This window comes from Achroia grisella, unplaced genomic scaffold (genome assembly GCF_030625045.1).
Source record: "Achroia grisella isolate CSIRO2021 unplaced genomic scaffold, CSIRO_AGI_Agris_v1 utg856, whole genome shotgun sequence".
NCBI classification, from domain to species: domain Eukaryota; kingdom Metazoa; phylum Arthropoda; class Insecta; order Lepidoptera; family Pyralidae; genus Achroia; species Achroia grisella.
This window is the reverse complement of record NW_026713045.1, coordinates 1,743,913-1,770,235: the sequence shown is the minus strand read 5'-3', so window position 1 is coordinate 1,770,235 and position 26,323 is coordinate 1,743,913. Positions and strand designations below refer to the sequence as shown.

Here is a 26,323-nt window from a genome sequence, read left to right as displayed (position 1 = left end):
GAGTCAGTCAATATCAGTAAAGATTAACTGTCGTGGCGTCGAGATACTAAACCACTAGGTTTAGTATCTCAACTAAGATCGTTAGGTCATATAGGTATTCGAATCTGGGCGATATAATGCATTTGTGCTTAAATTTATATTACCTCTCCGATAATGGAAACACTAACGACAAACGAAAGTAAACCGAGGGACTGGCCGTCGCGTAGGTCGGATTAATTAATTAATCTAATATTTCAATAGAAATGTGGATATGCCAAGTATTGCTGTCACTTGACAGTTGACAATAACTACCTCTAATAACAGACTTTAACGTAAACTTATTTTTGTTATTGTAATAGATTGCTCGATTATTTAACGACTTTGATGGTTTAGCGGTCTAGCACACCGTTTTACGACCGATGGTCGCGGGTTCGATTCCTAGCACGGCACAAACATTCGTATTCATACATACATTTTATACATAGAAAACACCCAGACCGATACAAATTTGTATCATACTCATGAATACAAAAGTTTGTGCCGTACAAGGAATCGAAAAAAATCTATGTATTTGTATCAGTTATCTTGTACCCATACAACCCACACAAGCTTTAACTAGCTTAACTGGGGTCTAGATGGCGCTGTGTGAATTGTCCTGAGTTTATTATATTATTATTATTATATCAATTTAAAATTTTGTAACATTTAAAATACCTACATTATAACTTCTATAGTTTAGTTTAATGCTTTTCGTTCTTATATTTTATGCCTTCATAATAATTCAGAGCGTAATTCAATGTTTTTGGTTGGGTATGAGATGCAGATATTGTAATAAATTAATAATACCTATTTTAATTCCGAATGTTTAGATTACATCATTACCTGTCATACGGCCTGTCATTGTCATGTCATTCAGTCATTTTCGCTGCCTATAATTTCACTTCGTTTAACCGGAGCGAAACGGCAAGATGTGAAGTGAAAAGTGAAGTGGAACAAAAGAAATTGTCTGATATTCTTTGTAGATTTGCAGGGTTATTATTTGTTTATTAATCCCTATATATTTATCTAAAATATTCGTTGCTTATTAGCAAATTCTCGAACTTCATATTCTTTTAATATTCATTAATATATATCTAAATTTTGATCGAAAATGGATCCAGGCATCCTTTGTTTCCACCATTGTGATCATAAAGTATTTTGCACAATTATCCCAGAGCAATGTCCTGTGTGTCAACAAAAACTAGACAGATATGATTACAATTTGCTACCGTTCAGGTAAGTTGTTTTATGAACATCTCATTTAATTCTACTAACAGATTGATGTTACTAAAGTGTCCTACTTCTTTCGCAGAGTACCATATCCTTTCGTGAAAGCATCTCAACATCCGAGAGCTATAGTTATGAAACCTACTCATGGAGATTTTCTTAAGTAAGTTTTTTTTAATTATACCAGTATTGGAAGCAGCCATTATTTTGATTGCTTACAATTAGATATTGTTTCTGAAACACTATTCATATTTCAGTGATTATTACAATTCTAAAGATTTACATATAGGAGTGACTAATTCTCACGGTTATGTGGTGGAGTTCAGTGAACAAGGTATTCAAGGTGTAGACACTCTTACCAAGACATGGAGTAGTTGTAACATGGGTGCTGAATGGGACCAGTGTTTATTATTGGAGCAGTTTGATGAATTATGGAATGAAATATGGGACAGTGTGCTGTTGAAGGTAACATATTGCTAAAGAGTTATTTCATTCCTAATATAAGCCTAAAAAATATTATTATTACACAATAATAATTTTTTTACTTTAGAATTGTTTTTGTGAGAAATCAACCACCAACAGATGTATATCAGGATTTCTATATCAGCTTTTCCTTACACCAGCAAATTTATGCTTTGTTCCCCTTAACAGCTAACTAATCTGACTTTGTTCGACCACACCTAGATATCTGATGCGTTTCTACCTTGAATTGTATCTAAATTATTTAAGCAGAATAAATATCTCACTATTCCACTTACTACATACTTACTTATAGAGAACTGGTCTGAATTTGAAATAATGTTTTCTTTGATGAAAAAGGAATATAGGACTTTATATTTGTCTCCACAGATGAGCCTTAGTCCACTTTGGGAGGCTAATAGATACAATGAAGAGAGACACAACTGTTTCACATTTGTGTTAGCATTCCTACGGGCTCTGGACTGTGGTGAATTGTCTGAGAAAGCCCAGGACCCAAAACAATTTTGTAAACAATATGTTGTGCCGAGGACTTCAGCTGCAGGTAAATATATATCTCTCTACAGGCAACTGAAGAGGCAATGTTTCTTCATACAGCACCAATGATAGCCTATTAATTAATTTGTAAAGTATTTATGTATTATCTATACAGTATTAACTGTGATGTTTAAATATTAAGGTGTACTAATAAGATCTTTAATAGAAGTGCATTTAATTAGACCAAAATATTATTTAGTTTTCAGTACACTGAGCTGCATCTTTATCTATCTATCTAATAGATTTAATTTGTGATTTATGTTTAATAGAATTATATTTTATTTTTTTATTTATTAGTATATTTTGCCAGCAATTTATTACTAAAGGACTAATTTAAATAATATTTAAAATATTTGTTTTAATTTTACAACTACAGGGATTATGTTAATCATAATGTATCAAAATTTTTGTGTCTAGATAGGTAACTTAGGTAGTTATTCCATAGTAACTGTGTTAACATCATTTATTTAGTTAATCTTTTGTGAGAATAAAATTTACTTTCTTGCCCTGAATTGTTACTTAAAGGAGATAGGTGATTGTATTTGTCAAAAATCTCGTGACCAATTTTGACATTAATTAGAATTAGATTTTGATGGTGGAAAGGTAATTAGAAATATGTAAAATACAAATTGTGGGCTTTTTGACATTATTAGTAAAAAATAAATTCCTTCAAGTAATAATTACTTGGAAGGAATTGAGTAACATTTCATACATTTTTTTAAGAATATATTCCTTTTGTTTATCACTTATATATCATTCCATAGTCTTTGTAATTTAATAATGGCCATAATGAAGGAATTAATAGTATAATATTATAATAGATCAATTAATGTTTTTATATGTATATGTACTGGGAATTGCTCGTTTTACATATTTATCTGTAAAAAAGATGTAATACCACCTATAGTTTAATAGATTATTTGGAAGAGGCTTCTCTAATTTAACATTTAGACTAGTATAAAGCATAATAAAAATGTGTTCATTGTTTCATACAGACTCCTTATCTAGTGTATGTGATCTGATTCATCTTCCATTGTCACTACTATGTCTTTGTATTGTAGATTGTTAAATTTTGTTATGCCCGATTTACATTATTAAAAATTGTCATTTATGTGCATGGACATTTTATATAAGAATATGAAAAATGTGATAGTGAACTCTGACTACATACTTTAGTATAATTGAAGGTACACATAAAATACTGGTATTAAACTTCGAGTCATTAAGTACCGCACTAAAACACTAAGTGACTGTTTAATGTAAAACGGGCCTTTTAGCTCGGAGTAGTATCTTTTATAAAAGTATGAAGTGGAGAAAACTGCCGTGTCATTTGCAATAACAACGGCGAACTGTTCCGGCCCTAAAACGCGCCAGTTTTAAGCGTAATTGCCATAACAAAGTCATGACCAAAACATTAGGTACACCAAACACATTAAGTATGAAGTGTTAGAAATACAAATTTGTTTTCGAAGAAATGTTAGAACTGAATATTTGAACATTCTGGTACTGATTATGACATTATCTGGAATGTTTCAACACAAATCTCTAACGTATTCGCTAGACAAATTATGGTGTGGTTTGCACCACACTGTAATTTGTCTTATGGTGTTGTTGTTGCATAGAACTATACTTTCCATTATCATGGACTTTTACGCGTCGCTACTTAATTTTACCTTTATATATATATTTGCTCGGAGCTTGTTGGAGGTAGGGGAGGCATTCCATTAAGAAATATATTGGATAAGATCTACATTAATTTGTAATGGTACTGAATGCATCATTAGTAAGTGCATTTGTAACAATGTAGATATAATATGCATGCATAAAGAAAAATAGAAATTATGGTTGTAAAGTCAATGAGTCACAATTCGTCCAAAGGATTATGAATCATTGTCATATCCAAGAATCCAAAGGTGTGACTAGAATTTTATTTTCGGAGTTAGAAAGGAGGGAGAATTGATACTTTTTCATTAAAAACGTTTATTTTTAGTGCAATAACATGAAGAAAATTTTAAAATTACTTGATATTCTGTCTATATTTAAGATATCCTTTTCTTATACGTCATATAATATAATACATTTATTACATTATAATAATTCAACTTTTATGTATTTTAAAATCTATTAAGCTTCTTAACGATTTTCGGTTCTATACAGACCAAATGAAATCTCATTAACATTAATGCAATTAATTGTTGTGCTTGCGCTTTTTTAAATTGTGGTAAACCATTATCTTCTATCATTCATACAATAGTGTATAAATTATTGTAGGTATACACATAGGTAGGTACATTCGTATCGTATTCACAAATCTCATATCTAATACTTTACGTTTATTACATAGATGAAATAGCATAAATAATTTTTTTGGTCATGTACATTTACTTTCCACTACTTACCATTTACATTACTGTCCACCAATTATTATATTAATCTATAGCAGTATTGTTGAAATCTCATTGAAATTACCAAAGGTATGTGTATGGTTACTTTAGTTGAGTTGTTAGGCTTCTAATAATGGCCTATTTGTTGGACATATATGAGAAATGATTAGTTAAATATCAAGTGGATGCGCACATGATATTTTAAAGCATTTTCAAAGAGTTGTGAACGTTGCATATCTTAATTAATTATGCGTGCGTATAGCTATCATATAAATGTTTTTAGTAATGGCAACATGCTTCTTTGAATATTGTTAAATTACGTCTGTAATGAAGATTTAAATTTGGAATTTTATATTCGAAATTAATGAACTTGTTGTCGTTTAGTTCAGATGTAAACTGATTTTACCGGCCTAATACATAAAAACAATTTTCATGAGATATTACTATATATGTCATTGTAATCTAGTTCCTATAAGTCTATGTATCTGTATAACTATACTTATGTATTAAAACGAACTTTTTGTAAACAGATCTCGAAAAAAATCTCTAGGTGCTATGTTTGAATAAACTATTTGTTCAAATTGAAACATGTATTACTTATTATACTCGTATATATATCTTCACGGCTGTTATGGCAGGTAGAGTAATCAGAACATTTATAAACCATCGACGTGGTAAACGCAACATTTGACATGCTCTCGTTTCTCTAGGTATATTTATATCTATACTAATATTATAAAAAGGAAAGATTTGTATTTTTGTGTGTATGTTTGTAATTAATAGGCGCCGAAACTACTGGACCGACTTGAAAAATTCTTTCACCATTAGGAAGCTACACTATCCCTGAGTAACATAGGCTATATTATATTTCCAAAAAAATTAGGGATATGTACTAAAACTCTAATAATGTAACCCAAGGTGTAAAAATATTACATAAACAATACCTAACACCGCGGGCGCTGCAAAAAGTATTGATGATAGAACAAAATGATGTACTACGACTTTGTAGAACACATCATTATATACAAAAAGTGTCCCGACGGCATGTGTCCAACTATTATAGTTATGTCACAATAAGTGTTCTTTTAATTTATAAATTTAACTAAAATCCCGCCGCTAGAATAAGCCCTTTATCTGTAACTTGTTATTAATCCTTATCAAAATAAATTACTTCATCTTCACGACTAGTTCAGTATGACTTTTTGAATTATTCAATTTGGACATTCCATTCGAAAGATATCACGTATTTAAAAATGTAAGTAGTAGAAAAAAACCCCGCTCGGTTAGCTATAAATCAAATGTATGTAATGTAGCTATGTAGGGGCGTCACTGGCTTACGGGACTACGAATACTATGATAATCGGGGAAAATAGCGAAAGCAGTTACTTCGTCAGGAATTGTTGCACCTCTCTTAAAGCATGGAAAAAAATTACTGATGAATTACTACAAGATTGTATGTTGATGGTAAATTACTACAAGATGCCTTTGTGGAATGAATGCGCCATAGAGTACATATAGATAGAGGCCGTGGTAGATGGCCTTAAAAGATCTTAGAAATACCTCTGCTCTCACGGGCGGGATTACTTTTGTATTTGCTGGAGATACCCGACAGACTCTCCCTGTCATTAACGTAGGTATGCGAGCAGATGATCTTTAATTGAAAGTTTAAAATTACGGACGAATATGAGCGCTCATCTTCATGGAATTACAGATAGTGATTTCCCATAACAACTGCTTAAACTTGGGGAAAGAATATTTCCCACTCCAAATTTAAACAAAAATCGTGATATCTTTCTGGATGAGGCTAATGGTCCATAATTTAGAAATTTTTGCGAATCCCGATGATTCCGACGGATTTACCTATATCTTTTAAAAAGTTACAGTTTCCTGTGAAGATATCGTTTGCACTTACGATAACTAAATCACAGGGACGAACGTTTTCGGTTATTGACATCGACCTAAGAAAAGAGTGCTTCTCTCATGGATAATATAAAAAATATAAAAAAAAATTTGTCCATTAATTAGGTAGGATCAGATAAAAATGTAAAATGTAGTAAAAATGTTCACCCGTGCGAAGCCGGGACGGGCCCCTAGTATATATAATTGTACCGAAGGCGCTAAATTTTTAACACAAAGTTAGTGTGTCCTGAAGAGATAAAAACGCCCTAAAGTATATTCTTCAATTATTGTCTTTCACGGCCCTAGGCAGCGAACTCTAAAAAAAGTTCGAGCACATAGATCTCTTTAGGTGGAAGTGCTACAGGTCTAAGCACCGAGTAATAGACCAACCCCTTAATAGAAAAGCAAACGTTGACCTGGTGGTAAATGGACTGACGCCGCACAGCACTATGGATATCACGGATAAATTGCCATTTTAGGTGTCATAACCTATTATGATACGCTGAATAAATGCCCAAAGGCCACAACGTAAAAAAAAACTGAAAGTATTTTTTTTCCAAAAATGTTATCTAAATCGTTAAAATTTTTATATTAAAAAAAGACACCCATGATTCTAGAGCTAACATATAGATATACCACTTTAGATTCGTAAAAAAAGTAATAATATGACAGTGAAAATTTTGATGAGCTCTTCCATAAAATTTCCCGTTTGCGTCATGTGGCCCTTTGGCATTTAATCACCGTATCACACTCTTTTAAACAAAACAGTTTAAAGCAAGCCAATTGGCGCCCGAATTAGATGAACTGTTCTACCAACGGAAATTGATGTATACGAAGTCCCAATTTTTTTTTTCCTGCAGTAAACTCCTGTACACCAATATTACCTGCCTATGTATACTAAGGCACCAAAAATACGACAATAACTCTTATTAACCACAAAGCCTGGCTATAGCGAGTACGACATAATTCTCTTGCTATCGTCGCTTTATTCTTTATTTTTTCATAAAAATCGTATAATTTTATGAGTATATATTCTATTAGTTTATTTGTTACGTATACCTACCCTTTATTTTTAATCCTGCGTAATGACCTAAGCTGATCCAGGACAAGGAATAATTGAGAATGTTGAAATAAAATGTATATGTTGGTATAATTCTTATTATTTATTACTAATTAAACATAATAAGCAGAAAAAGCAAGACAAAATAAAATAAAATATAGGTTTGAATATTATGAAGCAATATAGGTATAGATCTAAATTATGACATATAATCTACACCCATATCTGGCAAGAATACCTAAACAGGTAGAATAGATTAGGCAATTTTTATTGACCATACAAAGGAAGAGATGCTGACATATATCATGTCAAAAAACTAATATAAATAAGGAAAGAAAGGTAGTGAAGAAAGAAGAATGAAAGTTATTTATTTGATCACTTTGACTGGGGCTGATTCAACGCCGACCCAGAACACTCCACCGTTGTACGCGATGGTGGCTCTGAAAATATGAAAGAGGTAATATTATAAGTTTTGGATTTTGTATAAGTAGTTATTTTACACCAGACTTTTTAAATGGTAAACAAGCGACTGTGCTATGAATGGTGTAACTATATCTGTCATAATAATAATAATAATAACATTCGCCGCCGCCGCGTACACAGCGCCGTCTAGGTTCAATCCAAGCAGAGCTTGTATTATGGGTACTAGACAACTGATATAAATACTAAATTTCTTTTGTAAATATTTTAATACTATTTAGTTAATATAGACTAGCACAGACGTAGCTTGTACTGTGCGTGTCTAATTTTGCCAAATTAGAGTATGTGAATTTGAATCGGAACTTCATTTCAATCTATACCTACACACATACACAGTGTTTTTTTAACATTTTTGTTGAGTATAACAAAAACTTGTTTAAAGGACAATTTAAATAAATTTGGTATTTTGTGACATAATGCGATACCTTGCTCGTTGCAAACATTTGTATTCATAAGTATGAATGTTCGTATCGGTCTGGATGTTTTCTATGGAACACAAGCCCTGCTATAGCACACTGGAGCTATGTGACGTGTGTATTGTCCAGGGATATCATTATTATTATTATCATTATATAGAATACTAGTGGTTACCTGCGTCTTAGTCATGAAAAGGTAACAGACAGACAACTACGACATATTTAATATGGATGAATACCTGAATTTAATCTCGCCATTTAAATCAGCTGGGGGAGTCCAGGTGAAAGCGACAGTTTGCTTATCTAAACTAGCGTCATGCTTTTTGTGTGTCACTGCGTTCTGAAATAAGTAAATAAATATTATATGAAAAACTTTGTACAATACAGAATACAGATTGTTACAAAATCCATCAAATGTTGAATTCAATTTTTCTTTTTTTTTAATACCTACTTAACTACCCAACTAAAGTTCGTCATGTCACAGGTTGGTGACATGGTGGTTGATTAGATAGGAGATTTTTTAAATATCACTATGTTTAACTTTTTTTAAACACATTATATGTAGATTAATAGGACAGTGACCATGATAATATAATTAATGAACTCCCAATATTTCGATTCAGTTACAAGAATACAGCTCTATTCTATCTGTATCAGTTGGTCTAATCTGAAAACTAATTCAGGAGGCAGAGAGTGACTTTATATTCGATTTCAAGTTATTGTTATAGATTTATTAGATTTAGATTACATTTCTACGGTACAGTACACAAATGGATTGATTTGATTTCTATATTGAGATTCAGATTCCTGAGTAGAATAGACGACAAAAATAGTCTACCTAAACGCTTGTAACAACATAGATTTATTTTATGATTCCACTGGTTCTTAGGGAACTATTTTATAATATGTATAATAAAGTATATTGTGGAGTGTAAAACAAGATAAAACAAGAGTCAGATATACAATTTCTCGTTTATTTACATTTAGTATACTTAACGAGAAATATTAGTTTGAGCAATTCTCAATTTACAGTTCTCAAAGTAAATAGCAATAAATATACATATCTACATGTATACCTAAGTAAGTTATAGGTCTATTAGAATTTAATAACATTAATGTTTGCTTTGCTGTTCTGTACAACGATTAAGTATGGAAGTATAGGTAAAGGCAACAATTCATTACAACCTTGTATTGCAATTTCAAGACAGTTCAACACCCTAACATCGCAGGTCAAGGACTGTGAATGGCATAGGCAGTGTGTACCTATTAGATACAATATGTAATCAAGCTTAAATAGCATGTTATTTATTAAGTGAAATAGTCACTACTTCTATTACATACATTAAAACTGTATAAAAGAGTGCTGTAATACTGTATATTCACAAGCAAGTATTCCAAAAACCAAATAAGATGAAGCTGCACAGTACACTAAATTCACTAAATACATTTTTTATAAATAATCTGAATTACTATTTTTGCATACCATATTGAAAGCCAACCTGGCTCTCGTTTTTTAGTACCATTACCATACATGTTGTTAAGTGTATTTTGATTAAAATCTTATAATACGTGTTCTTAATTGCTCTGTGGTAGGTATATATATTTATTAGAAATAAATAAAATTTTTAATGACTTTCAATTTAGATTTTGAATAGAAATTTATAAAATAAATCAACACTTATTTATTGGCATTTCCTTTTCGTTTTTAACCGGTTGGAACAAAATAAGGATTAAATTTTAAGAGATTCTTATCACATTAGACTGCAGCGCTGCACCAAAATAAATAATTACTGAGATTATCTCTCACTCTCCCTTACTAAAAATCATTATTTTTATTCTCTTATGTTGACAAATAACTTTTGTCATATTATATTGTACCTTGCATATAGAGATAGCGATTGAGTTACATTTTTATTATATGTACATATATCTACTAGATACATACAAGTAGGTAGGTAGTTACATATGTGACTCACTAATTAAAACGATGCTGTCCGAGGTAGAATAATAAACCACTATTGGTAATACCACTCCTGACACTTTTCCTCTATTTCTTAATGAATTACCTAATAATTGTTGAGTTTTCCTGATCAATTATGTACATACCTTATATATTTTATAATTTACTCGTTTAAATTGTTTCAGATATGATTTTATCCTTATAATTATCGTGTAGATATTTAGAAGGATAAAATCTCGTAATATACATGTAGGTATAGTTTGCTTTTTGATGGACTAGCGGTGGATGTGAAATTTATTAGTCTGTCTATCATAACTCTGTTACTTAGAACACTCATATTATTAGGTAGATATATTTTTGTTATATCTACTCATATTTTTCAATTTGCGTATAGTATTTATTCCGATATGCGATTATTTAACCGATAAAATGAGATGTCTAATCAGTGTCTGTTCTAAAAAAATATTTTAAACGCTGCACTGAAATTATGATACCAATATCCAAAATAAGATTTTTTTATATTTATTCATATGAGAGTAATTATTGCAATGAAATAAAATATTTAATTTGTATTAATTCGTTTCGTTCATCAAGATACCTTGAAAACTTTTTTAAATTAGATTCATTGTCATGTTAGAAATGTAGCATGTAAATGAGATGAAAATTTGGCGAGGTGAAAAGTATATTACATATATTATCTTTCTCCAACCTAGATGATATAAGTAGGTATGTTAAACTTCATGATTTTTGGTTGGTCGGTGAAACAAAATAAACTCTCTGGCGATTTTATAATATTAATAGGACTAGCGTGCAGCCCGGCCTTGCTGGTCTGCATTTTTTAAGACACTCTAGTTTCTTTTTAATAATATACAGTCCAAGCTACTTCCTGACAATGTACCTTTAATATATGTGAAAGAATTTTTTAAATCAATATATTTTTTAGTATATCAATTACTCCCTCCTCTTTTCAATATTAGTTTAGAATAATTTATGTACATTCGATAGACATTGTAATCAATCAATGTATCTGCGACCTTTTACCGCACAACTTCAGCCTTGAGTGATGCAATTGATGACTTCTGAATGGCGCGGGTCTTAAACCTATTGTGTCACGTAAGAAAATATGAACTATGTGCGTATTGAACGCGTAGGTACATTACTTTTATTATGATAAGCTGACAAATATATAAAAATAACGCCCATATCCATTAGCGTTTGATCCTGAGATAATCTCAGTACTTCTCTAAACCACGAAACTAATTTTGTTTTATAGCGGTGCTGTATAGCAGTAATACGGCTTTAAAATATAATTTATGGAAGGTTTGTGCAATGTATTTTGACTGCGTCAAAATGACACCTAGAATGCTGTATGCATTCTAGGGGTCATTTTTATTTTAATAAATGTTTGCTACCAATAAATGCTTTATTAGTATTCATTGTATGTATTTACACAAAAGAGATCAAATATAAAGATAAAAAGAACTCTTCGACTTAGGAGTTCTTTTTATCCTTGTTTTGGTTGTTCGTTCGTTTTATTAGTAGTAGGTACATATAAATATATGATTCACGTACTATCTACTGGTTTATCAGTATGCTCACCTGTTATAGACTTTAATATACTCTAGGGAAATAAATTTAAAGTAAACTAATTAATTTAATAACATTCAGATAAGCATACGGCGATTCCCAACCACAATATTCATATAACAATTTTGAACCAAACCAAAATACGTAGGTACCTACTTAGACCAAACAAAATTTAATTCAATTTTATTATAGCAAATATAATAGATTATTAAGAAAACCTAATCTTAATTATAATCTTAAAACTCTTAAACACGATTGTTTGTTATTAATTCTTATAACTCAAGTTCTTATTAAATCTTTGTCACTCAAGGTTTCCTTGACAATTACCTACCTAATTTTTTGTTCCTTGTAATAAAACATAACATTATTGTGGCTAATTTCTGAGGAAGTTCTATAAATGGCCTTTACTTTGCTAATTATTTCCTTCATAGGAATCTTTTTAAAATGATACTTGCTTATCGTGACGGCATATCTCAGTAAATCAGATCAAGAACCAGGAAAATTCTTGTTTGTTTTCATTTAGGTTATATATATTATTTATATACTGATACACAAGCTTTTTTTTTTCATTTTTTCACGGTTAACAAATGACTCATGATGTCATGTCATGAGTCATGATGCATGATATCAAATGAATACTGCATTCACACAGAAGAAGAACTAGATATTTATGCATCAACTTACCTACATATTTTCCTGGTAATAGGTACTTAGGTAATTACAATTGTTCCTTACAGTCATCGTTAATTGGAATTGCGTTTCTAATAAATTATGAAAGGTTCCTTGTTGACTTGATGCCGATGCATACAAGTTAATTGTCCTTCATGACACCGATCAACGTACCTACCTAATTTGTCTACATTGAAATAAGTATATTTTTAAATATTTAAGATTAGTATGTAATGTATAAATAAACCCTAATAATTATAACATAAAACCATCAGAATATGCGAAGTTATCTTGTAACATGGGTACTAAAAATACAGTCCCGCCATTCTCCCTTCAGTCCTTTACCGGGTGTCGGTTAGAAAATTCTGCATTTACATCAGGGATGTTATGGGTATGAAATTTCGGATATGGATAGGCTTCGGAATGATTATTATACCGGATAAGGATGCAGATATGAAATTATTTCGGATAATTTCGGTTACGGATATTATTTTTTAAGGAATTTCAAAAGTAAAAAAGTTACATAACGTGTCCCAATTAGGCTCCGCCCCTATCCGATATTATCCGTAACTTTTTTTTCGGATTCGGTTACGGTTACGAATATATTTTTATATCGGATATCCGATAGTTTCGGTTATGGTTACAGAGCACCCTAGAATCCCTGATCCCAATGTAAAGGCGTCATTGATGATTTTTTATTTAATATAAAGAATCTCAGAAAACATTAAGTTCATTTTAAAAAAAATTCTGCTTCAAAAAATTATATACATATGAGCTAGTAGAGTGAATTTTACTTAAATAAAATAAGAACTCTTGATTTGTCACTGGAATGGCAAACAAGCTGACGGCCCAACTCATGGTAAGCGATTACCGTCTCTTGTAGGTACACATGAATAGCACTGCGGACACGTTATATTATGTGACACCCGAATTACTAATCATGTGTCGCAATTCCAGAGGACTAAGATGTCATGTCTCTTATCACAAATAACATTAATAATGTGTCATTATATGACGCCCTTGATGCCACTTTTGCGTTACTCTTCCGGAAAACCAAGGTGTAATGCCTACGTATACTGTTATTACCTTAAACCCAAATACTTTTTACAAAGGAAACTTATTGGCGTTTGTAATGGGTTTACAATGTATACCCCAGTAGATATAGTATATTATAGACAAAATAGGACATCGCTACGATATTATAGTGCTACATAATTTCCATCTTTTCTATGTGAATTCAGGGCTAGCCCCGCCTCGGGTGTTAAATGTAGTTTATGTACTTTGTTGGTTCCTTAAAGTTAGTTCTTTTTCCTATATGTGTATTCTTATATACATGTACTTTTAATGACAGTTTTTTTATTAAAATGTAGAATTGATAATATAAACCAGTAGGTTTATGTTCTACTTACACCAGGAGTCCCACAGTCCAAGAGCTGGGCGAATGGATCATTGGGAGCGACGTTGAATGTGCCCACAATATTGTTACCCTGTCGAGCTTGCAGCAGAAGTCCTTTGATGGTATCGTTTGCTTGCTTGCCCGAGATCACTACCTCCATTGGAGTACCGGCTTTGATATTCTAAAAGAAATATTTTTTGTAATAATACATTAGGAGTTTATTGTATATCTATAACAATAAGATATTTAGTTGTTTATTCCTAGGAACAATTGTTTTGAAGAAAAACAAACATCCGACCATCTGTTCATCTCCACAAAGTTGTGGGTTTATAGTACCTACTTAACAATAAATATGCATTTTTTAAGAAATCGAATGGCTGGCGTAATTCTCCCAAAACCTAAAATGTAGTTTGTGTTTTGCTTACACCTAAAATTAAATATTACCTTATTGTAATTATAGTGTTGACTATTCGAACTAACTAATCGTTTATATCACACTTCTTGCTGTAGGTACTTGCTAGGAGTACTTATATGTAGTAACCGTAATAATGAAAAAAGACTATGTTTTTTCATCTGTTGATTGTTATTTTATTAATAAACTAGCTGTACCCGCGACTTCGTCCGCGTAAAATAGTGACATTAAATATAAAAAAAAATATTGAATGACCTAACCAATAAAAGCCAAATGAAAAAGTTTCATTGTTTCATCTTCATAAATGATGACACTTCCATACATAACTCTTTCAACCCCTTATAACCCTTCTATCGCATTCAAAAGTAGAATATGTCCTTTCTCAGGGTCTAGATTAACTGTGTAGCAAATTTCATTTAAATCGGTTCAGTAGTTTTAGCGTGTAAGTGAAATTGATAGACAGACAGATAAAGTTACTTTCACAGTTATAATATTAGTGGGGTATTTTATAAACTAACCCAAAAAAGCCAATGGAAAAAGTTTCATAGATCTAGCTTCAAAAATGACGAATTTACCTAATATCTTTCATCCCCTAATTTATTTTACCCCCTTAAGGGTAATTTTTTACAAACTTTGAATGCCATATTCATTTATATTTAATAAACAGCCTCAAAAATAAGTTTCAAGCTTCTAGGTCCAAAAATGACGAATTTAGATAAAAACTTCCATCCCCTATTTTATTTTATCCCCTAAGGATAACATTTTTACAAACTTAGTATGTCATATTTATTTATATTTAATCAACAGCCTCGAAAATAAGTTTCAATCTTCTACATTCAATAATAACGAATTTACATAAAAAAATTTATCCCCTAATTTATTTAACCCCCTTAAGGCTAACATTTTAAAAACTTTATATGTTATATTTAATTAGCAGCCTCAAAAATAAGTTTCAACCTTCTAGCTTCAAAAATGACGATTCTTCCATACAATCTTTCATCCCCAATTCCCCTTACAACCCTTTTTCGCATTAAAAAGTAGCCTATGTCCTTTTTCAGGGTCTAGACTATCTGTGTACCAAATTTCATTTAAATCGGTTCAGTAGTTTTTGCGTGAAAGCGAGATAGACAGACAGACAGAGAGACAGAGTTACTTTCGCATTTATAATATTAGTAAGGAAGTAAGGATTTATTACATGATTTTGTTTATTTTCAAGACTTGTCAGCGTTTTAGAAGTAACTAATTATATTGTCTAATAAAGTATGTTTTGTCAATTCTTACTACACAAGGTATAATAATGACATTAAAAACAGAATAAGTAGGTACGTATTCTTTCTTTTGTCTTCTATGCACGATCATCTACTGTCGAAGTTAATTTTAACGGACTACTACTAGAGGCTCTTTATTTTTCGTCATAGTAATTCGACGAATGGATATTCATATGGCAGGCTTTTGAAGTACAATAAAATATTTCATGTTGACTCAAGTAATCATATGTTGCCACAGTATAAGATGAAAAGACGTTATTAGTACCTCAGAGCTGGTCGTGATAACATAAGGCGCCGGGGTGTTCTGAGCAGAGACACCGTGCATCGGGATCATATCCTTACAGGCGCTGACAGGGGCACCGATGGAATGTCCATCGGCGTAAGCCACCACTGCGACAACGACGGCCACGTATGTAGACCACATTTTGAGGAAACTGAAAAAAGATGGACCAGTTAGATATCGAAGTTTTCTAATAAGTTATTAAATATTTAGACTTGATTTATGATCCGCATGGTATTTTTATGCCTCTGACTGAGTCCTATTACCGCCATAATACAAGTTATAATACATATTTCATACACAACAATTAAACGGTATGTATGTTGGTAGATGATTATTATAAAGAGTACATTAAATAATTAAAAAGATTAAAAAAGTATTGAAAGTAAAAAAAATAATATGCTTAGCATCTAAATTGAGCACAAAACTTGGAAAACCCTACTTAATTAGGTGTCATTAGAAATATATAACACAACGCTAAACGGTATATGTATTACAACTTCTAAGCAATCAATAATGTACGCCAGAAATGTTGTTTTGTTTAATTCCGCATGAGTGTTGCTTAAACCGATAACATAAAGTCTATTTTACTTGAATTATCGATTCAATGAATCGATCTTCGTTTCTGTGTAAGTACCCTAAGTTTTGTCAATCCTCAAAGTCGAAATAAAAGCAAACTACGAAAGCGGGTCATGGTCCTTTCTGTTCTTCATATCTTAAGTTCTTGCAAAGCTATAGTTACTGAGACAGGTTCCATATGTGTAGTGGCGTAACATAGATCGACAAACGCTTTCGTCTGGCTCTTGCTTAAATATGCAAACTAAATTCAACAAAGACAAATAAATATCAATAAATCTTATCCAACCGTTTAAAAGTCAGTTAGATTGCTATGCAATATGCAATATTCTTGTGTGTATAATTATTGTTAATTTACCGTTACAGCAAGTTTGATATTTTGTCACTATTCACTTTTTTGTAGATAGTAGGTAATGATTAATAAGGTGGCGTATGATAATGATGATTCTTACGTAAAGATTTAAGGCGAACGAAAACGGGACGATTATCTATCGGACTGTCTATAATTCAATTATGAGTAGGTAGGTAAGCTGGGCATTAACGTTAGAACTAGAGTTGTCTGTGATAGGAAGCCTCTACACATCAATGTCACATATTAGATATATATATTATTATTATTAAACCAAGTACTTTGTAAAGAAAATAACCGGCATAATAATATTAATATATAATAATAATAATACATTTTACTTGGAATTTTGTTAGGCGTTATATGCTCGAAACTGAGAGATGATCTGTTTGGAGAAATATCCGTCTAATAAAATAAGTATTAAAATTTCATAACTAAATATATGAGAAACTACAATATTAAAGAAGTATGTGAAATGTCTTAAATTTTTTTACCTACTAATTTATTTCATCTAAATTATTAACAATAAAAATATTGGTAACTATCTGTAATTCACTAATTTATAATTTATAAGCTATACTTAGGTAAGTACCTTATGTTATAATATTATATAAATATTCACAGCTAATTACAATAAATAGAATTTTTAATAAGTGTAAGGTAAACGACAATATTCAGCGACTGAATATTAAATTATTTTTAAATAATGTAATAATAAACTACAGCACTGAAAAAAAATCTGTGATAAAATATTACTATCCTTTACAAAATTAATATACACCCAGAAAAAAAAAATTGTAAGTATTAAATACATTTGTATGAAAAGCTTTGTTTTATTTTATTTACCTTAGTATTACTTCGATAGAACAACCGTCAACGAGACAACGACTATTGCGTGGACGACGTGATACAAACAGTAAACCCGCCACTTGGATGCTATATATTACACCACCCGTACTGAGTCGAGTTGGAAGGGCGGCGGCGCGGCGTGCGGCAAACGGCAAAGAATATGAATAGCTGTGCATACAAAAATGCATACCTAATTGCAAGTTCGAATATGAACTGTAGGTATAATGTAAGATTTTATGATATCACAGCTTTTATACTTACTTTCTTGCTAATCTTACTAATATTATAAATGTGAAAGTAACTATCTGTCTGTCTGTCACGCTTTCACGCAAAAACTACTGAACCGATTTAAATGAAATTTGGTACACAGATAGTCTAGACCCTGAGAAAGGACATAGGCTACTCTTTAGTGCGAAAAAAGGGTTGTAAGGGGTTGAAATTAGGGATAAAAGATTGTATGGACGAATCGTCATATTTGAAGTTAGAAGCTTGAAACTTATTTTTGAGGATGCTAATTAAAGTATGACATACAAAGTTAAAAGTTATGTTAAGGGGAATAAATTAGGGAATAATTTTTTTTATGTAAATTCGTTATTATTGAAGGTAGAAGATTGAAACTTATTTTCGAGGCTGTTGATTAAATATAAATAAATATGACATACTAAGTTTTATGTAAATTTGTCATTATTGAAGTTAGAACGATGAAATTTTTTTCATTGGCTTTTTGAGTTTACTATTTACTTTTATTTCATCATAATTCGTGGGCTGCGCAGTGGAGGCGTGCTATTGGGATTTTATTTATGCAGAGGGCAAATAAGGAAACACCATTTTATTCGCAGTCGTTTTTTTTATTAATATGATTTTTCTTTTTATATACAAATAATATATGTCAATATAACAAAGGAGTTTTATGTCCAACAAGTTTATTAAATACCTTACTAAATATTACGTTATCTGTGCTAATATTATAACTTTAAAAGTAATTCTGTCTGTCAGTCTCACTTACAGGCCAAAACTACTGAACACATTTAAGTGAAATATGGTACATAATTATTCTAGTTCAATAGATAGTACATATGGATGTAATCCGAATTAAAATAAATAGAATACTTTTGTATGCGAAAAACGAGTTGTAAGGGGGTTGTAAATGGTAGATGTACGTAAGAATCATCATTTTTAAAGGTACTTAAACTTAATATTTTGGGCTGGTGATTAAATATGAATAATTATGATATTCAAAGTTTTTAAAATTTTTAGTCTTAAAATAAAATAAAATATGGGATGAAAGATTTTAGGTAAATTCGTCATTTTTGAAGCCAGATCTACGAAACTTTTCCATTGGCTTTTTTAAACTAACCCAGTTTATAAAATACCCCAATAATATATAACTATGAAAGTAACTTTATCTGTCTGTCAGTCTGACTTACACGCCAAAACTACTAAACCGATTTAAATGCAATTTGGTACACAGTTAGTCTAGACCCTAAGAAAGGACATAGGCTACTATTGAATGCGATAGAAGAGTTGTAAGGGGTTGAAAGGGAACATGCAAGGTTGCCCGACCTAAGGTTCCGGCTGGGTGTGACTGGAGGTCGCATCCTACAAGTTCCAAGCGCCGATACAAGACAAAGCGAACTCACTGGCCGCAAGGTTAATGGAGATCTTGCCAGTAGGAAAAGTCCGGTTCACTAGGTCGCATAAATCGGCTGAGTTGAGACTATGTGACCTGGACGACTCAGTAACATCCGAGAACGTCGTTTACCGCAATAGCGCGAGAAGGAGGATGCGCGGAAACAAGCGTAAAAGCGGGTGAGGTCCGGCGCACTCCCTTCGGCGCGGCGTGGGCTCAATCTGGGTGCGATGCCCGGTTATTGGCGGGGGGAGAGGATACGATGGACACCTGAGTCTGATCAGCGTGGGCATCTAATCCATATTTGACCCTAGGTTCACCAGGGAGGCATTACGGTGGCGTGCAGAGGCTATTCCCTGCACGCCTAGATGAAAGGTCCCTTTGATGGGAACCGTGCCGGTAGTCTTGGAGAATGCATATACGATCCCATGGCTACGGCGACATGTTCGAGGAGGAATAGTCGTCAGGTTTTTGGCCGGTATGAATCCGGTAATACCCATTTGGCCCCTAAGGCAGTGGGCCGCTATGAAGATTTTCCTGACGTTAAAAAAAAAGGTCGTACGTAAGAATCGTCATTTTTGAAGCTAGAACCTTGAAACTTATATTTTAGGTTGGTGATAAATATAACATTCAAAGTTTGTAATAATTTTTAATAATTTTATGGGGGTACAATAAGAGGGAATCAAAGTTTTTATGTAAATTCATGACTTTTAAGCTAGAATGATGAAACTGTTTTCATTGGCTTTTTTAGTTTTATTAAATACCTCACTAATATTATAACTCTCGATCTCGCTTACACGCCAAAACTACTGAACCGATTTAAATGAAATTTGGAACATATAATCTAGACCCTGAGAATGGATATAGGGTATTTTTTAATGTAGAAAAGGGTTGTAAGGGGATAGAAAAGTGAAAGGTTGTATGGATATATCGCCATTTTCAAAGCCTGAAACTGATTTTTAGGCTGTTGATTAAATATAAATAAAGAAAATGGGTTGTAAGGAATTTAAAATAGAGTTAAATGTTAATATGGAAATATAGTCATTTTAAAGCTACAAGCTTGAAATTTAATTTTTAGCCTATTTATTAAATATATATTAAGAAAAAGAGTTATAAGGGGTTGAAGAGTTATGTATCTTAGTTAGGTATGGAAGTGTCGTCATTTTTGAAGATGAAACGATGAAACTTTTTCATTTGGCTTTTATTGGGTTAGGTTATTAAATATTTTTTTCATTATTTGGTCAAGGTCACTATTTTACGCGGACGAAGTCGCGGGTACAGCTAGTTTTGATATAAATAAGCGCCTACACTGTCAATCGACGTAAATCAACAACAATGATTTCTACGTATTTGTAAAACTCTAGCTGCTTTATATTCTTAACTGTACCTACATTTGTTATTTAATATCTATAGTTGTGCGTAGGTACAACGTTGAACCAACTTAAATTTACACGTGTTTACGTAGATTTGGTAATATTTTGTGCTTAGTTAAGATGTTACGTACATTGCATCTTAACTTTCGATGAATTTGTTCTTCTATATATAGTTATGTAGATTCTTTGAAATAATTATCCGCATCTGCTAATATAAACATCGCAAAACATGTAAGTACATGTATACCTAAATATATATATTTTAGGTACCTAAATTGTATGAGTAAGACATGTAAAAATAATGCTATACTAATGTAAATAGGTATGAAGAGCTTGATTCAGCGTGCTTTTGAATTTGCCCAACTCCTCGGGAAGATTAATAACCATGTTATGACTCTTATGACTCCAGTAAAAAGAAAAAACTCAATAGACGTTAAATAAAAAAGGAATAATCCGGACGGGTGCTGTATGAAATTTGGTGAATATACTTATATATCGATAGGCGAAGATGGCCGCCATTTCTTCTGAATTGGACGGCGTGCAGTGGAGGATTCCGCGGAACACACCTATATAATACGACAACACATAATTTTAACTATAATATGTACGTATCTTCTGGATGAGTCGCAAGGAGTATACCAAGTTAAATGTAAAGGTTTTCATAATGCTTCCATAAAAACAAATTTGAAAATTAAAAAAAACAACAATAATACGCTCATATGGCTACGATAAATTTGGTAATAATCGTCTTAATTTTTTTGGTAAAAGAATCTAGTTCAGTTTCATTATTATTTTGCTTTAATTTTATTAATAAACCTGTCATATTCCTTAACTACCAGATATATACTCTGTACAGGTAATTAGTAACGTAATTTCTACTAATATACATTATTTCTAGTAATATCTACACATGTATAGATATTATTTGATCGACTAAAAACTAAATATATTTATGGTTTGTAAATACTTATTTTTATCGAAATTTCACATTGTTCAATAGAAATAGAAGTACAAATATTATAAATAGAAGTAGTATAAATATTACCCTAATATTTTTATTTTATTAATTTCGTGAAAACTCATTAGGGAGCGAAAGTTTTCTTACTTTAATGAGTTTTAGTCAGGGGTTGGACGGGCAGAAACTACCGAACCATTAAGGCATTTCTCTTTTCCCACATAGTTGTGTAGTCGTATGTGTTGTTCAGGACCTGGGGCGTCAGCGGGTTTCTTTTCAGGCCAACCTAACCACTACTTTTTTTAAGTAGGGATGAAGTTCAGAACATTTTTTTAGTTCACTAGGAATTTTTTGGAATATATTTGTCACGATAGGCTAACTGACCCTCATGTTCTTTTTATTATCGTTCACTGGTGCCCCGCCATCATAAACCGGTAACTCAGGCGGATGCACCATTCCATTAAAAACGATTATTTTTTTTAAATTACAGGGTCAGTTAAATTCAAATCGCTGAGTATAGATTGTAACTCAGCGATTTGAATTTTCTCAAAATACGCTTCATCGTAAACATTGTATGTACTATACTACTACTACTGTACTAATACACATATCGCGTGTAGTGCAGGGTGACTGTACTTTAAAAACAAACTGGAAATTAAGTACCATATTTTTTTGTCAATTCTCAAATAATAGAGATTAAAAATATTTTGTAATAAAAGCTATTTTGATTCCACCATAGCCAAATTAAAAACGTATTTATATAAAATAAACCATCTACGTGTGTACGTGAAGTAAATAATGTAACAAAGAAAATATTTTAATATGAATTGAATCACTATGTAGGTACCTAAATTTTGTACAAAATTAAAATTTCCGATAATTAATGTTATTGGTTATGGGCGGCGGTTGACAGTTTATCGTCAGTTTGTTTGCATAAAAAACTTGAATAATTATTTTTTCAACTTTATTATTTTTCCTTCATTTTCTCATCTTTGATATACCTACTATGTAATGTAGATAAGATTAATAAGAAGAATAACGTTTTTGTTTCAAATGATGATTTCATAACAGTCTAAGATCCAGCGACCACTACGTTCATCTGTTTACTAATAAATCTGTTTTAAGATATGTTTATGAATCTAATAATGAAAGTGGTCAACATTTCGTTCACTTGATACTTAAATAAGATATAGTCCACTTTACGGCAATATAAGGTATATTATAGTATAGCAGAAGGAGTAGATATGCCTAAGCAGTGTAGAAGTTTGAAGAGTATATGCTGTTGCGCGCTTGAATGCACTCAAACTCATTGCAGGTATAAAACAGGTAGGGGAGGGTGGGGCAAGACGGGATAGTTGAGGTTTGACACTGAATGAAATTCACATTTAAATAGGGACAACCATATTTTCTTTAGTTTTACAAACTTTGGTAATCGGTTTATTGTATAAATAACAATAGACTCAAATTAGCTTATTATGTTTCTCACAATCAATAGCCAAAGCGAAAAAGTCACTTTGCCCCATCTTACCCCATACCTGGGGTAAGACGGGGTACCCTATAGGGCACGATAGTGTACATAAAATAACTATAGCTGCTACGGTAAATACAGTTAGAAACTAAAAACAAATGGTTTATAAAATGTATTATAAATATAATTAAAAAATAACAAAACAGTCTCAAGTTTAATACGACTATAAGTAATAGACTGAACTACTAAGGGGATGAACTGCAAGGATAGCTCTGTTGTGATCCAGCCTGTCTCACTGTAAACATCCTACGCACCTTGGGGAGCATTTATCATCAGTTCTGGTTTTATCGTTTTACGAGGAAATATAATCATTGGTGGCATGTAGTGCCCAACTGCACTGAAACAAACTACTACAGTCATAGTAGCTTAGCCCTTTTAGTTGGAGATAAAGATCCAACTTGCTTACTCTCTGTTCTGGCCATAATTTTACATTTTAAGAACGATGAATACCCCAGTCTCGTCTGTGTTATATATTCTGTCAGGAGAAATTTCTTGAGGTCGAGGGTTTCGCCTAACAAATTAAAAATCTATCTACAGCTATTTTATTAAGTCTTGCAGCTCTTGCCGCTGAAATGTTCTCCGGTTTTCTAATAGAAATTTCGGGGTGCCATTTGCCTCCTCTGACCAACTCACCCTACTGGTTTTCCGCACGTGATCTACGTACCATTCTACAAAAATACAAAATTAGACTCGGAAATTAGGTCGAAATATTCGCACCTTACTTTATGTTTTTTTACTATTCCAAAAAAATAGCAATAACAGCAACCACTCAACAACTTTATATTTTTGTCATGTAGTTAACAACAATTGAAAATATTAAGTAAACTCATCCAAACTTATTTTTACGCTCAAATATCTAAACGCTGCGTCTCAGTGCGGTGGTACTCAGGTGACCGAGGGGGTAAGGTAATAGCTTATTACTGGTATTATTGTTTTGACTGAGGTTCATTTGGTTTTCTCTGTAAGGGGGGTACCCCGTCTTACCTCGTTGCCCCGTCTTGGCCCACCCTCCCCTACTCTTTTATGTTTAGGCGTTTATAGCGTATATTATATAAAAGAAACAAACCATTTCAAAATATGCATACTGGGATGCATATCAGTATGTTTAGTAAAATATACTGATATGCATCTCCTATAAATATGGTGTCCCATTCATAAACAATAAATATATTAAAACCCTGGACAATTCACACAGCCCTATCTGGTTCCAAGCTAAGTAGAGCTTGTGTTATGGATACTACATAACTGATATAAATACTAGGATACATTTTTGTAAATACATCCATAAAATGCATGGAAAACACCCTGGCCAATACAAATAAACGTACCTACTCATAAATACAAATGTTTGCACCGTGCGAACGCATTGGAAGTAAAGCAGTAGAGCAACTGCAGCATATTTGGGATACTGCAGGTAACTTGGAATACTTCCATATCTGAATCAATATAAACGCTATCTGTGTTTTTTTGAAGTAACCATAACGTTTTTTTGATACACGAACCCGTAGATAATTAAAATCAGGACACCATTTTTACGTTTCGGCTACGAGCCCCAAAGGAACGAAATGCCTGTTTTGAAAACTTTTTCGGTAAGAATGCAATCCGTTGTAATAATTTACTGTAATACTTTAAATCTTTATTGTACTCGTAATTATTGAAACAGCTGTTTGACCTTGTTAATTTAAGATGTTACAATGATTTTGTGAATATTTCTAGAATTAAAAATGTGACATAGATTTATAGGATAGGTTGGTATATTGTTAATTTGGAATACCTATTCCGATTTTTTTTTGTATATTTTATAAGTAGTAGTATCACTATTTTTTTTAGAAATGACAGCATTTCAAAAATACTAGAAGAGGAAGAGGTGGGAAAAGGAGAAAATGGCGACGTTAGGAAATTTTGTTCATGAGACTAACTGGAACTAAGCACGAGCTAATGGTTTTACTAAAGAAAGATTGGACGATTTTTACGATAACCTTGAAAAAGTTCAAGCTGATAAATCTTTTCCTGCTGCGCGCATATTTAACGTTGATGAGAGTGGTCTCTCCATAGTCCAGAGTAAAATATTCCAAATTACCTGCACCCTAAGATACAGTTGTTGGAGTTTTCTAGTTGCATAGGCATTTTTATAAAGATTCTGGTTTTTGTTATATTTGATTGATCTCCTTATTAAAGTTTAATACTTTGACAATACTTAAATGTAATTTTTACTTACCCATCCCGTTCCTCTTTCAATTTATTCTCAAAAATCAAACTATGCTGCAGTTACTCTACCTATCCTTAAACACCAAGGCCGTTGTATGTATATGTATATTTTTAAACACAATACGTATTTTTTTTACATCCGATCTCGTGCTATAAAGTAAATTAGAGAATACTGACATGAATGTATTTTCTTTGTTTCAGTACAGTTACAGCATATAGGAATTCCCTTTAGTAATTTTCAAATTGTAAACAGGAAAAATTCTATAGCAGTATACATCTAGGTTTGAATATTTAGGTACATTAACTTGAAACCTAACATTTGCTATTTTTGTATTTGAGGAAAAATATGTAGTAGATAAGTATTGAAAACCTACTGTTTTTAATATTTACATCGAACCTAAAATATTACACTACTGACACTTCCTACAAAATATAGTTTTAAAAAAAGAGTTAACGCTTACCTTTTAATCGTCTAACATGAAACTGCAAAAATGATCACCATCATTATCATCTTATTTATATGTTTAGTTTGTTTATAATATATATAAATATATATCTATGTTTACCCATAATATGTTTGTATGTAGTATATTATTACGTATAGGTTACTTAATATAGATAATAATAAGAGTATACAAATACTCTTATATCTATTTAATTCTTATATCTTCATTTTTGCAGAAGGTCGGCATTTCGAATCTTGCTTTATTCTTATTATTTGTAGAACAGCATCACGTCGGCCAGATCACGTCGGGGTCACCAATTTAAGGTGTGTGTACACACTC

The 26,323-nt window shown here is 31.9% G+C and overlaps 2 protein-coding genes across 4 annotated transcripts; one reads left to right on the top strand and one right to left on the bottom strand.

Annotated features, from left to right (window-relative positions):
- Nucleotides 1-934: 934 nt before the first annotated feature.
- On the top strand, nucleotides 935-16,104 carry LOC131852609 (MKRN2 opposite strand protein). Of its 3 annotated transcripts, none has more exons than XM_059203301.1 (5): nucleotides 935-1,254; nucleotides 1,331-1,408; nucleotides 1,503-1,710; nucleotides 2,095-2,266; nucleotides 16,029-16,104. In XM_059203301.1, exons 1-5 carry the CDS (start codon nucleotides 1,130-1,132, stop codon nucleotides 16,031-16,033), a joined length of 588 nt encoding a protein of 195 aa, XP_059059284.1. In that variant the 5' UTR covers nucleotides 935-1,129; the 3' UTR covers nucleotides 16,034-16,104. The 3 variants fall into 3 exon arrangements, with proteins under 3 accessions (XP_059059284.1, XP_059059283.1, XP_059059282.1); XM_059203300.1 differs by lacking the exon at nucleotides 16,029-16,104 and adding an exon at nucleotides 14,085-14,113; XM_059203299.1 differs by lacking the exon at nucleotides 16,029-16,104 and having other exon boundaries at nucleotides 2,095-2,975.
- On the bottom strand, nucleotides 7,709-17,916 carry LOC131852610 (putative defense protein Hdd11). The gene is made up of 5 exons (XM_059203302.1): nucleotides 17,842-17,916; nucleotides 16,056-16,224; nucleotides 14,124-14,291; nucleotides 8,738-8,838; nucleotides 7,709-8,042 (listed from the first exon to the last, which is right to left on the bottom strand). Exons 2-5 carry the CDS (start codon nucleotides 16,212-16,214, stop codon nucleotides 7,970-7,972), a joined length of 501 nt encoding a protein of 166 aa, XP_059059285.1. The 5' UTR covers nucleotides 16,215-16,224; nucleotides 17,842-17,916; the 3' UTR covers nucleotides 7,709-7,969.
- Nucleotides 17,917-26,323: the final 8,407 nt, after the last annotated feature.